The 13,930-nt window shown below is 45.2% G+C and overlaps 1 protein-coding gene and 1 long non-coding RNA gene across 3 annotated transcripts; one reads left to right on the forward strand and one right to left on the reverse strand.

Moving 5' to 3' along the window:
* The first annotated feature begins 3,134 nt into the window (after window positions 1-3,134).
* Window positions 3,135-4,485, forward strand: LOC119308253. 2 transcript variants are annotated; one of them, XR_005149948.1, is made up of 3 exons: window positions 3,135-3,223; window positions 3,307-3,910; window positions 3,994-4,485. It is a non-coding gene; the product is annotated as an uncharacterized LOC119308253 (long non-coding RNA). The 2 variants fall into 2 exon arrangements; XR_005149947.1 differs by having other exon boundaries at window positions 3,171-3,910.
* A 1,482-nt stretch (window positions 4,486-5,967) lies between these two features.
* On the reverse strand, window positions 5,968-9,719 carry LOC119308254. The gene is made up of 4 exons (XM_037584370.1): window positions 8,708-9,719; window positions 8,303-8,541; window positions 7,448-8,174; window positions 5,968-6,338 (listed from the first exon to the last, which is right to left on the reverse strand). Exons 1-3 carry the CDS (start codon window positions 9,702-9,704, stop codon window positions 7,455-7,457), a joined length of 1,956 nt encoding a protein of 651 aa, XP_037440267.1. The 5' UTR covers window positions 9,705-9,719; the 3' UTR covers window positions 5,968-6,338; window positions 7,448-7,454.
* Between the last annotated feature and the right edge of the window lie 4,211 nt (window positions 9,720-13,930).

The following is a 13,930-nucleotide window of genomic DNA, read 5'->3' on the forward strand; positions in this document are numbered from 1 at the left end:
CGTTGGGGGCGCCGAAGAGAGACACCTTGGTTGGGGAAGAGGTGGCAATGGCCACGGTTGTCGTTGTCATTCCTTCACCACTTGTATCTTCATCATCATCATCGGAGATGTACTCTGTGCCACCAACCCCTTTTGTTTCACCTTCTTGGTGAAGTTGTTCTTGTTGGGAAAGGACTTGGCCTTGTCTTTGTGGATGAGCTTGCCACCATTGTCTTCCCTCTTCTCATACGGACAATCCACCATAAAGTGACTCACATTTCCACAATTATAGCACGTTCTCACACATTGGTTGCCCTTTGAGCCACTTGAGTTGTTCTTGGAGCAGTTGGGTCTTGAGTTTCTCTTGTTGCGCCAAAATTGCCTTGACACAAGAGCCATGTGCTCGTGGTAAGCATATTTGGTGTCCTCGGGGCAACTCTCTTTTTTTCCTCCTCTTCTTCTTCCGGAATTGCCTTGGCCTTCAAAGCAAGGTTGGGTGTGACTTTCTTTGACCGTTGGACATGAGCTAGAGCGTTGTCGGTGCCCTTGTTCAAGATGTTCATGGCAATAAACTCTTTCAACACATCGCTCGAGGACAAGGTGTGGAACTCCGGTCTTGGACGGATCACGGAGGACATGGCCTTGTTGAATGGCATGATGGCCTTGAGAAATTTGCGCTTGATCCAATTGTCATCGGTATCCTTGCTACCATGATCTTGGAGAGAGACCACAAGAGTTCTCAATCTCCGGTAGAGCTCACAAGGGTCCTCATCTTCATTCATCAAAAACTCATCGGCCTCATCAAGTACCACTTCAAAGTTGGATCGCAGAATGCTTAAGCTTCCCTTGTACAAAGAGACAACATGTTCCCAACAATCCTTTCCATGAGAGAAGGGCCACAAGTGAGCAAGGTCTTCGGGAGGCGCTGCAGATTAAAGGATGAACAAGGCGGAGTGATTGTATTGATTGTCCGCCTCTTCTCTTGGGGTGAGGTTGTTTGGATCATGCGGGTAGAAACCTTGCTCAATGATTTCCCAAAGGTTTGTAGAGTTGTGATTCAAATGAGACTTGATACAAAAAAACCAATTAGCAAAATCATTCTTCACAAGCTGTGACGCCCCCGCTTGATCATGCACTGATCATACACACAAATGCGCACGATCAAGATCAGAGACTCATGGAAAGATGTCACAACACAACTCTAAACACAAATTAAAGTAATACGAGCTTTATATTACAAGCCCGGGGCCTCGAGGGCTCGAATACAAACGAGTCAGCGGAAGCAACAATATCTGAGTACAGACATAAAGTAAACAAGTCTGCCCTAAGAAGGCTAGCACAAACATCAACGACTAATCGAAAAGGCAAGGCCTCCTGTCTGGAAGCCTCCTAACTACTCCTGGTCGTCGGCGATCTCCCCATAGTAGTAGGCACCTTCGGGGTAGTAGTAGTCGTCGGCGGTGTATTATACCACATGTAGCCCGATAACTACATAATAACCATGTTGATAACTACAGTACATTTAACCCGATAACTGCATAATAACCATGTTGATAACTATAGCACATCTAGCCTGATAACTGCATAATAATCATGTTGGTAACTATAGTACATCTAACCGGATAACTATATAAAAACCATGTCGGTAACTATAACACATAGTAACCATGTTGCATGATGGTGCATCTTATCCACTTTTTAGAAGTTTGGCGCGGGAGAGGACGAACGATTGGAGATTCCTAGTCTACTCAACTCCTCTCTAATCAAGTACACACTGAAGCATTGTTTCCAAAAATCGGATCATTGATTGAATACTGTTTTTTTCTCCATATATGACTATTACTATGAATCCTCATCATTGCCTACTTACGGAAAGATAACCTTGCTATTACCGTGGTGTTTGTATGTGACTTATCATCTCTGATGTGTGTGTATTACCATGATATTTACTCAGAGCTTAGGGGGTATATTTTCAACAACTTTTATCCGGGAGGCAAAGTTACCATGGTGTTTCTACATGATGTATCATCGTTGCTCCACGTATATTATCATGATATTTACACAGAGGTTACCAAGTTATGTTTTTCAATAACTTTTTCCGGCGTCAAAAGTTATTGCAGTCTTTGTAAGTTATCATCTCTGTTGTGCATATATTACCATGTTATTTACACATAAGTTATCAGGACATATCTTTCAGCAACTTTTATCCCGGGTCAAAAGTTATCATGGTGTTTGTGCATGAGCTATCAGCTCTATTCTGCGTATATTATCATGCTATTTACGTAGAGGTTACCGGGTATGTTTTCCAACAACTTTTTTATCCGGGTCACAAGTTACTACGTCTGCAGTGTGTGTATTACCATGTTGTTTGCACCGAAGTTACCGGGTGGGGGGTATATTTTTAGCAACTTGTTTACTCATGGCAAAGTACCAGGGGTATATTTTTAAAAACTTTTTTATTCGGGGTCAATGTTACCACAGTGTTTTTGCATGTGTCCACCCTGCAGTGTGTACATTACCATGTTATTTGCACATAAGTTATAAGATTTGTGTTTTCAATATTTATTTTCCTGTGTCAAAAATTATCACGATATTTATACCTGGGTTAGGTCTGTGGGGCGTATATTACCATGCTATTTGCACAAAGGAAATACTAAATTACGGCGTGTCGGATTGTACCTCAGGACACCCGGCCATTTTCCCATCACTTACGTCGTTCACCTCGCCAGCTGCACCTCAATGGAGGCTTCATCGGCCGCGTCACTGACATCATCCTTGCAAACTGTCGAAGCGAGTCCGCCTTCAGCACTTGAAATGCAACGCCCATTAAACGGCCGTGTCTCGCGGAGACCAAAATTTCTCACCAAATGAACAATAGTACTCATTGAAGTGTTCGCAGAAACACCAACATATGCACAGAAAAGATGCCTTTCATTGTTTATTACGGAAGTAAAGAAGGTTCAAAAAACGTTTTTCTATCTCACAAGAAACCTTCGGTGAGGTGGCTAGTGCGTCGATTACTAGCGTTTCGATCCGTTCAGATCTGATGCAGAAAAATAAAGGTAAACGTTTGCACACGGTCGACCGGCCAAGCGTTCAGCCGGTCGTACCGCTCGCTCCACTGCAGGCCCACCTTATCCCTTCTTTATGCGTGTCTTCCTCCTTGGCTCGCTGCCTCTCCTTTCTTTTTTCTTTCCCCACCACGACCTGCTTGGCGCCCAACCTCGCCGCTTCGTCGTTGCCGGTGAGCCCCTCTTCTCAAACTGCCATGGACGCGGCACCCTCGAGCTTGACCTCTTCCCCTCCTCTATCTCTACCCCCCACCAGGACCATCGTTTGCGTGCCCCTCACCACCGCTGCTGCAACGACCCACTCCGTCGCTACTCCAAGCTTCCTCGCCGAGCTTCTGCAGCCGGCGGCGGCGCCACGGGCGTCGACCTTTTTTTTGCTTCAACCAAAACGGCGCTGTGAAACGAGATGGGGGTAGTGCTACAACCAGCGACGTTGGAAGCTACAACCGGCTTTGGCGAAAGCTGCATCCAAAGAGTAGAAAGCTACAACCAGTGCACCGGCGGAAGCTGGAACCAGAGACAAGAAAAGCTACAACCATCATCCGGATTTGCTACAACGGATGCGGCGACAGCACCAACCACCGGAGCTGCACTCGCGAGCAATGACTCCACAGTGGCGACCCCTTTTGCTGGAACCATCACCAGCTTTCGCTACTACAGGCAGGAAATTTGCTACATCTATCATAAAGGGAGCTGCATGGTGCTCGACCGACAGATCTTTTTTGCTGAAACCGACTACTAGCGGAGCTGCAACCACGCAACGCGGATGCTGGAACCATTGCCGACGAAAGATGGAACTGGTGTCTTTTTTTTGCTTCAACCAACGAAGTGGTGCTGAGATGATGATGTGCGCCGCCGTGGTGAGCTGCAAACGGCACCAGAAAAGATACATCCAGCCTTTTGTTTTGCTACATTGATTTTGATGTGTGAAGCTTAATCCCAGGAGACGACAGCGAGGAGCACGGACGGCGCCACTTGTGCGGTGGGGCGGCACGACCCGATGGCTGCAACCTTGCCGGCTGCTGCTAGGAACGCACTGCCGCAGTAGCGACGCATCCCACAGGTAGAAGATGGAAGATGTGGTAGTCATGGTGAGGCGACTGCGAGGTTGCAAGCACACCCACGACGACGAGGCGCGCGTCCATGGCTGGGAGCGGTACGACCCGCGGCGCTTGCGGGCGCGGCCGGAGACGTGCGCGCTGGAGGTGCTTGCGGGGGCTGGTGGTGCCGGCGAGGGCTGGTGTTGTGGGTGGGTATCGATAGCGGAGAACGACCAGGGAAGAAGATGAGAGTTGACTCGGGGGGAAAAGAGTTTTCTAATCTAACGGCTGTGCGTTGTCCAATCGAACGATGTAGCTGCGACCGGTGGAAGCCTTGCGCCGGTCGACCGGCGCAGATCACTGCCCAAAAACAAAGCTTTCAGAAATTACAAAAATCGTGTAGTTATTACTATTTGTTAGAGCGCAGCTGAAGTCTTGAGGCATTTAGATGTTACTTCCTCCGTTCCTAAATATTCCAAAAGTCTTTTTAAAAATTCCAATACTAACTACATACCGTGCAAAATAAATGTGTAGTCAAATGACCACGCACGAGAAACATGCAAGATCATTTTCGTCGATTATAGCTTGTTTTTTTCATGGCAGCTGGAGTTTTTGATATGAAGATTAACATTTTGGTATTACTCGATCCATTCATTTCGTGAAGAATGAAGTGTTGGTCTCTATTCTGTTTGTTAAGGGCTCCAATTTAGTTAATTTTCTTAGTACTACTCCCTTGTCAAACTGGCAGTCAGGTCGGGTGAATGGGTTACCAAACCTATGAACGATAAGTAAATGGGTCCACCCATTCGCCCACAGCCCATAGCAGCAGACCGATGCCCGACAGATAACCCATGGGCATAGGAGCAGACCCACGCCCGAACCCTACAGGTAACCCATGGGGATAGGAGCAGACCCATGCCCGAACCTGATAGGTAACCTGACCCAATGGGTTACCCATCGGTTTCCGAACAGTGCACAACATAGTATAGTTGCAAAAATTCATACTATAACAAAGATCGATTCACAGTGGCAAAAATGCACAAATAGCTTCAATTGCTAGCCATCAATGGCAAAAATGCACAGAAAAGCATCACAAATACAGTACATGGTTCAGGTCTTGAAGAGCACACATACATGGCGAGAACGTATCATGTGCACCGAGCCAACTCATGCACCGAATGCACTCATACGAACCATTGGATAAAAAACTGAATAGTTCTTTTGTTTATCAAAATCAACCCACATTACACATCTCCCTCTCCTATAAATAAATCTACGTGTTTAATTTGTTTGCTTCAAACAAAAAGGTGTCATGTATTTTTAAACTAAATGTCCGATTTCTGACCTGTTCTGACTGCCATCTTTGTTTTGACGTTATCTTCTAATCAAGAACAATATTGAGTATATTTTTAAAAATTAAAATGCTTTTACTTTCTAAAATTGAACTCGAAACTTGGCTGCAACATACACATGTTTTGCTTCTTTCTCACACGCGCGGCCCGGGTGCACATCCTTCTAATACATCACAAGTTCCAAGCCAAACTTCAAAAAACCAGCAAATTATAATTTTTGGAAACATATCGAACATCAATCTTATTTCGAATATCTTGTCAAGACATAAATTACAGGAAAAACAGATCTTAAATCAATCATTCAGTTCAAAATATATGAACCATTTTATGTTTGGCCAGAAAAACAAACATACAGATCTTTTGATGGGAGTTAGTGCTGTGGAGTGCGGGTTAGTTTGTAGAAAGTGCAAGGTTGCCTTTGCAAAAAAGGCATAGTCCTTTTGACCAAAATCTGGCCCACTAATTTTTCATCCAAGGGTCCTGAATCCATCGGTGCATTGGGTGCACAAATTGGCTCGGTGCACCTGATATGTTCTCTGGTTCAAAATAGCATCACAAATATTTCCATCCAAACAAAAAAGCTTGTCCCTTAAATGAATGTATCTAGCACTAAGTTAGTGCTAGATACATCCATTTGAAGGAAAGCTTTTTCGGACGGAGGGGGTACATGGTTCAGGTCCAGGAGCACAAATACAAAGGTTCAGATGCACAAATAGTAGCAGAAATACAAGGTTCAGCAGCAGCACAAATACACAAAAAACAAGGTTCAGGTTGAGTACTTATGGGCCAACAAGCTAGCAGCAGCAAGTAGTAGTGTAACAGCTAATGGAGGTAGCAGAGTAGTGTAGCAGCTGGTAGCATCAGGCTTCAGTTAGGATGGATTGAGCATCAACCTCCTGAAACATAAGAAAATAGAAGCATTCAAAGTAAAGAACAAGATTTGCATTAAAATCTAAGATTAAAAGGCGCATGGAGCCTGCTGCCTGCTGCTCGAGGAAGAACAAGGATTGAGACAGCGGCGGCGGTGCTTGGTTGGGGGATCCAGCGACCTTCGACCTGCGACGGCGTGGCCGCGGGGGACAGTGGCGGCGGCGGCGGCGGCTTGAGGATGGCAGAGAGCAAGAGCTAGTTTAGTTGAGTGAGAGGAGGCGTGGAGTGGAGAACGTGGTCCAGTTGGCTTCTCTGGTAAAACCTAAGGTGCTGAGTGCTGACTTGCTGAACTGGGCCGGGGACGGTGGGCTGGCAGGCAAGGTTCGGGAGGCTACTACTATTTAGATATGAAGGGACCAGATGTCAGCTAATCGCGCAACCCAGGTGACCCACAGGCAGGACCTCATGCCCATACCCTACCCGTGACTAATCGGGTTACCCATCGGGCTTATCCATGGGTGAATATGCCGACCCATACCCTACCCATTCGGGTTGGGTGCCCATGGGCACGGCCGCCCATGGGTCGGATTGCCGGGTTGACTCCCTTGTAAAGAAATATAAGAGCGTTTAGATCAGTAAAGTACTGATCTAAACGCACGCTCTTATATTTCTTTAAGGAGGGAGTACCTATTAAGTCTGAAGCTCTTTTTCCGCTTAACAAGCAAGCAATTCACTCGTCCTGCAAGAAAGACATGACATTCTAGATCGCCAGGATATAGAGAAGATGCTAAGCATTCCCGGCCAGATCGATCATATCCATCAGCAGGAGTTATTTAAAAAAGAAGGAATCTAACTTCCGAGAAACCAAGTACTTGTGCAGACCTTTCGAGAGTATAAACATGACATATTGGCCAAGATACAGCTACTGAACACAATCAGAACAGAAATACTTGATTCAACATAACTAATTATAGTTGATATCAATACACAGATAGTTAAACATCTGATCCATTCATAGACAGTTGGACAACAAATACTAGTAAAACAGGATAGGGTACAGAGATAGTTAAATATCTGATTCATAAATAAATACTAATCAATAAAACAGTACAGTAAAACAGGTATAGTTTCAAACCTCAAGGTTAGGTCTTGCATACAACATGGACCGACCAAGCAACGGTGATCTCCACCTTGGAGTCCCCAATGTCACATACAGCTTTACTTATGTTGCAAAGCTTGGGGGTGAACTTGACATGACCTTTTGCAGAAACAACACCAGACTCTGAATAGGCTTCTACCTGAACTTTTAAGGTCTCTTCTAACTTTTCTGGATAATAAAAATGATCTACCGGTAACTCCACGGAAACAACACGCCTCATTAGATCAAGGTAACCATCAGTGCTCATTGGCATTTCTCCATCATCGCAATAACGAGAATCAAGCAACACAACTTGTGTGCCTGGGGGATCAATAAAGGGCAGCCCGGTCCATGTAGCTCCCGCTCCTGGGGGATCTTCCATCAAAAAGCCTTTACTATCACAGACAATAGCTTCATTAGATTTCAACGAGCAAGCAACGCGGCCCCCATATTTGAATGTGCATGTGCCAGCATTAACGATCTGGACAGCTATGATTGTAGCCTGAACTGAATTCACAAGCTGCTGCAGGCTTAACTTGATTTCACATAGGCAGTTGTGTAAGCCAATACTATAGAGGTCAGCACCGGAATGAATGTAGGGGTATGCTTGATATATCAATGCTCTGTCGCAAGACTTTGTTCTGCCCTTAACCATGAGTTCGACTTCAAACTCGACCTCAGGCAAAATTGCCCGAGCTGGACCAGTCAAGCACAAAAAAGGATCCTGCAAGCATCGTTATATACACTTAATTGCAACAAACGAATTAAGAAAAGACACGTGCAGCATACGTTCAGGAAAGGAAAAAAAATGAAAGGAAAATGAAGAGAACTCAAAACTAAAAGCATACATACAGCTTCTGTGACTTTCTGGGCATTATTCCTCATTCGATTGAAGAGAATGTTGCGGTTGAAATCCACTCTGTCTCTGGCAGCGACCACACCATACACGTAAAGAGGCCAATTTAAGTCGCCTTTGATCTGGGCAATCTTGATGGAGAAGATCTCCAAGCTGGTCCCGGTGGTAACTGCAACGTCCTCTTCGGAGGCTACTCCAGGCGGGCAGAAAGTAAAATGCATAGGACTTATCATGCCTGTACCAGCAAGAGCGAGGAATCGACATGAATTCACTTAGACAAAGAAGAAAGAATATGCTTGAAAAATGAGTTAGGTGATACACCCGGTGATTAAGAGAATAAGGCAAATTAAGTGATCAAACAGATTAATTGTCAATGCTTGTCTGCAGTTTATCTTGCTTACTTTCAGCTTCGAAGGTAGAGCCAGCCAATAAACCCTTCCTGCCTCTACGGTAGGTAGCATAGAGGCTCTCCTCCTCTGCAATCTGCTTCTTAAGAGATCTCGTCAGCTTCGTCTCCTCCTCCTGATGAGGATGAAGCCTGTAATACTCATGCATGTACTCCTCGGGCTCTTGGAGAGGGATGAGCTGCAGCTGGTCGCGGATCCGGATCTTCTCTTTCTTGGAGATTTCCTCTTGCATCTCGCGCATGCGGTTGGCGGCATAAATACCCACAAGGTCCTTCTTCTTCATAGATGATTTGCTGCCCGCGGCATCGAATCCGATCTCAACAAGTACTGTTCTGAACTTGGACAAGTTATCACACAGAGCTGAAATCTGGTTTGGGATATCTTCCCTCTCCATCAGGAGTGCGGGCTGAGATGCGTTGATCTTCGTCAAGAACGATGCCGTCTCCTGCATCTGCAGACAGATTGTCTCGATCTGCTCCTTAGGCTCCATGTCGAATCTGATCTCAACAAGTAATGTTCTGATCTTGGACAAGTTATCACAAAGAACTGAGATCTGGTTTGCGGTATCTTCCCTCTCCATCAGGAGTGCGGTCTGAGATGCGTTGATCTTCGTCAAGAACGATGCCGTCTCCTGCATCTGCAGACAGATTGTCTCAATCTGCTCCTTACGCTCCGTGATGTCCATGGCCACCTCCTTCTGGGCATACACTTTCTCGACCTTATCTTCCGTGCTCCAGCCTTCTGCCCCGCCGCCATACGCCATAGCTGTTCTTTGGCCAGAAGGGTCGCCGCCGTCGGGGAGGCGATTAGGGCTTGCGCCGTCGGGGGCGTCGCCGCGGCGGCGCTTAGGGTCGGGGTCGGGGTCGTCGCCGCGGCGGCGCTCAGGGTCGGGGTCCTCGCCGGCGCGGCGCTCAGGGACGGGGTCGTGGAGGGCGCGGCGCTTAGGGTCGGGGTCGTCGGCGGTGACGGCGGGGCGCTTAGGGTTTGGCATTATCGTTTTTGTTTGAACGTTGCTATACACACGATGGATCCTAGCCGATTTACGCACGACGTTGTTAATCAAACCGTCGCTGGGAAGAAGCAAAGTACAGGACACCATCCGATGTCACATCGTGCAAGAATCGTCCACGCCGTGTCGTGCGCAAAGTAGTTTCTCTTTTTGTGTGAACGCGGAGGATGGTTCGGAGTTTATATAGCACGTCTCTGCTAGGGTGTGTTTGGTAGCATGTATGGACCTAGCCTAATCGTTCTCATCTCATACATGCTGAGTGTAGACATGCTGAGTCCATGCAGTTGTTGTTGTTTGGCAGTGATGTATGCGCTGAGACATGCTGAGCTGAATTTTTGTTTGATAGCCTGCATGTGTTTAGACATGCTGAACAATTTCGAATTCTGAATATTTTTTTTGAATGATAAACAAAATCGGAAAAATGTCAACACAAATTTAAACATATTTTGAAATTTTAAATAAAATTTGAAATTCTAAACTTTTTTGGAAAATTAAAATAAATTTTGGATTTTTGTTTTTTTTATTTGAACATATTTGAAATTATGAGTTTTTTTAAATTTAAACAAAATTTGAATATTTGAATATTTTATAAAAAACTAAATTCTATTTTTTTCCAAAATTCAAACAAATTTTGATTTCCTTTTGAAATTCCGAACATTTATGATTTTTTAGAAAAATTGAAATTTCAAACAAATTTTGAAATTATGATTTTTTTTTGAAATTTTAAAAAAATTTAAATTTCCAATTTTTTTATTTTTTCTGAAATTCTAAAGTTTTTCGAAAATTTAAAAAAAATTGAAATTCTGAATTTTTTGAAAAAATAAGCATATCTGGACGTGGTCTGGTCGGTGGGGACGAGTGTCAGGGCCAGCATAGCTGCCTCCATGCACCATGTCTGAGGTGCATGAGATGAGCATGGCTGAGGGCACTTTTATGCATCAGATGAGCATAGCTCAGGTGAGCCCATGCACCCTACCAAACAAGCAAAAGTGGATCAGATTGGGAACTTTTGCCCTCATACACCCTCCATGCATCCTACCAAACACAGGGACGGCCAATGTTCTCATTCGAGCTAGCAGAGCAGAGACGTAATTGGTTATCGGGGCTTCTGCCACACACTCCATCTAAGTTGTGGATCCTCCTGTTGATGATTTCAAGGGAACGCAGTTTCTCATTCGATTCTTATAATCCCTATCCCTCTATTTATCTCCCATCAAAGTATATGGATACATTCCCTTCCTTTAGTGTTGTTGTTTGGGATGATCCTGTGTTCTCGCAATCAAGCAATTCTTACTTTGTTCAACGCAGCAAGGTAAGTGTTGGGGAACGTAGCAGAAATTCAAAATTTTCCTACGTGTCACCAAGATCTATCTATGGAGAAACCAGCAACGAGGGGGAGGAGAGTGCATCTACATACCCTTGTAGATCGCTAAGCGGAAGCGTTCAAGAGAACGGGGTTGAAGGAGTCGTACTCGTCGTGATTCAAATCACCGGAGATCCTAGTGCCGAACGGACGGCACCTCCGCGTTCAACACACGTACAGCCCGGTGACGTCTCTCACGCCTTGATCCAGCAAGGAGAGAGGGAGAGGTTGAGGAAGACTCCATCCAACAGCAGCACAACGGCGTGGTGGTGATGGAGGAGCGTGGTAGTCCTGCAGGGCTTCGCCAAGCACCGCGAGATATGAGGAGAAGGGAGAGAGGTAGGGCTGCACCAACAGGAGAAGTTCTCATGTGTTGGGCAGCCCCAAAACCCCCACTATTTATAGGAGGAGGGGAGGGGGCTGCGCCCCCTCTAGGGTTCCCTCCCCAAGGGTGGCGGCAGCCCCCAGATGGCATCTGGTGCGGCCAGAAGGGGGAGAAGGGGGAGGCGCACCTAGGGTGGGCCTTAGGGCCCATCTGCCCTAGGGTTTGCCCCCTTCCCCACTTCCCTTGCGCCTTGGGCCCTGTGGGGGCGCACCAGCCCACCTGGGGCTGGTCCCCTCCCACACTTGGCCCATGCTGCCCTCCAAGGTTGGTGGCCCCACTTGGTGGACCCCCGGGTCCCTCTCGGTGGTCCCGGTACGTTACCGGAAAAACCCGAAACTTTTCCGGTGACCAAAACAGGACTTTCCATGTATAAATCTTTACCTCCAGACCATTCCGGAACTCCTCGTGACGTCCGGGATCTCATCCGGGACTCCGAACAACATTCGGTAACCACATACAAACTTCCTTTATAACCCTAGCATCATCGAACCTTAAGTGTGTAGACCCTACGGGTTCGGGAGACATGTAGACATGACCGAGACGTTCTCCGGTCAATCACCAACAGCGGGATCTGGATACCCATGTTGGCTCCCACATGTTCCACGATGATCTCATCGGATGAACCACGATGTCAAGGACTCAATCGATCCCGTATTCAATTCCCTTTGTCTAGCGGTATTTTACTTGCCCGAGATTCGATCGTCGGTATACCGATACCTTGTTCAATCTCGTTACCGGCAAGTCTCTTTACTCGTTCCGTAACACATCATCCCGTGATCAACCCCTTGGTCACATTGTGCACATTATGATGATGTCCTACCGAGTGGGCCCAGAGACACCTCTCCGCTTACACGGAGTGACAAATCCCAGTCTCGATTCGTACCAACCCAACAGACACTTTCGGAGATACCTGTAGTGCACCTTTATAGCCACCCAGTTACGTTGTGACGTTTGGTACACCCAAAGCACTCCTACGGTATCCGGGAGTTGCACAATCTCATGGTCTAAGGAAAGGATACTTGACATTAGAAAAGCTTTAGCATACGAACTACACGATCTTTGTGCTAGGCTTAGGATTGGGTCTTGTCCATCACATTATTCTCCTAATGATGTGATCCTGTTATCAACGACATCCAATGTCCATAGCCAGGAAACCATGACTATCTGTTGATCACAACGAGCTAGTCAACTAGAGGCTCACTAGGGACATATTGTGGTCTATGTATTCACACGTGTATTACGATTTCCGGATAATACAGTTATAGCATGAATAAAAGACTATTATCATGAACAAAGAAATATAATAATAACACTTTTATTATTGCCTCTAGGGCATATTTCCAACAGTAAGCACATGTTTCTTCTATATTTGAGCTTTCTAACCTTTAATGTTGCTACTCCTCCCTTTATTTTTGTTCTCCGGGATGGTTCCATCTAGCTGCCTCTCTTGATTCATGTTCAACCTTTTGATTGCCGGCGATCCGGCACTGATGCTAGCTTCTTGCCGCATTTGCATTCTTCTACAGAGGCTAACTCTATGCATTTTATGATGAGATAATTCATTGTAGATTTCTTACGGCTAATGCAGCTACTTCATAATTATCTCTATACAACAGTACTATCAGGATGTTCTAGCACTAACATGGTTTGTATGTTTATGCATGCATGTATACAGTCCAGTCTACACTTTTTTTTACCCAAATCAATATGACCTCACACAACAGTAGGTTGCTATTGAATCATAATCTCATATGCGAATGATTGACATTTTTTTTCTCTAATCTTGATTGGGTCTAATCTTTATAATTGCAAAACTTTGATCACTTTCAGGTTTGCTGCTTCAACTTCTCACGCCTATAATTTGTTTTAGTTTGTAAATTGTTTAATTTCCAAACGCATCATTCATCAATTATGTCACCGAAGTGGAGATTGCCTTTGATATTATCTCTATACTATCCTATGATCAGGGTGTTCTAGCAATAACAAGGTTTATTCGTTTATGCTTGCATGTATACAATGTACTCTAGGCATTTTACATTAATCCCATATCAATTTGACACACAAAACACTGACCCTGATAACCTCTCTATCCTTGAATCAGGATATAAAGTACGACTGACGGACAAAAGATTTTCTTTCTCTATTGTTGAATCCAGCTAATATTTATCATTGAAAAAATTCAGTCACTTTTAGGCAGGTACTTAATCTTATTCATCTGAGTTAACCGGAAGTACCTGTGTCGCAGCATACTACCAATTTGGTGCCATTCCAAAATAACATGTGCACTTGACTTTTGCTCGCTCCTTCTACACCTGTGCAATTGTACACATGTTCATTTTTATATACCAATAGGCCACTGCAGGTTGGGTTATCTGTTTGTGAACTTATATGTTTCCTTTTTGTTCGGAATATGGTTTCTCAATGGTAGCAGAATTCCATAGATTATATGTCTTCAGAGCA

This window comes from Triticum dicoccoides, chromosome 5B (genome assembly GCF_002162155.2).
Source record: "Triticum dicoccoides isolate Atlit2015 ecotype Zavitan chromosome 5B, WEW_v2.0, whole genome shotgun sequence".
Lineage (NCBI taxonomy): Eukaryota > Viridiplantae > Streptophyta > Magnoliopsida > Poales > Poaceae > Triticum > Triticum dicoccoides.

Bases quoted from the DNA above. Each gene is read 5' to 3' on its own strand.
- LOC119308254 (XM_037584370.1), bottom strand. From the start codon at position 9,704: ATGCCAAACCCTAAGCGCCCCGCCGTCACCGCCGACGACCCCGACCCT. The intron at 8,542-8,707 runs GTAAGCAAGATA...TTGCTGGTACAG, and splicing joins CTCTACCTTCGAAGCTGAAA to GCATGATAAGTCCTATGCAT. The intron at 8,175-8,302 runs GTATGTATGCTT...CGATGCTTGCAG, and splicing joins CCCAGAAAGTCACAGAAGCT to GATCCTTTTTTGTGCTTGAC.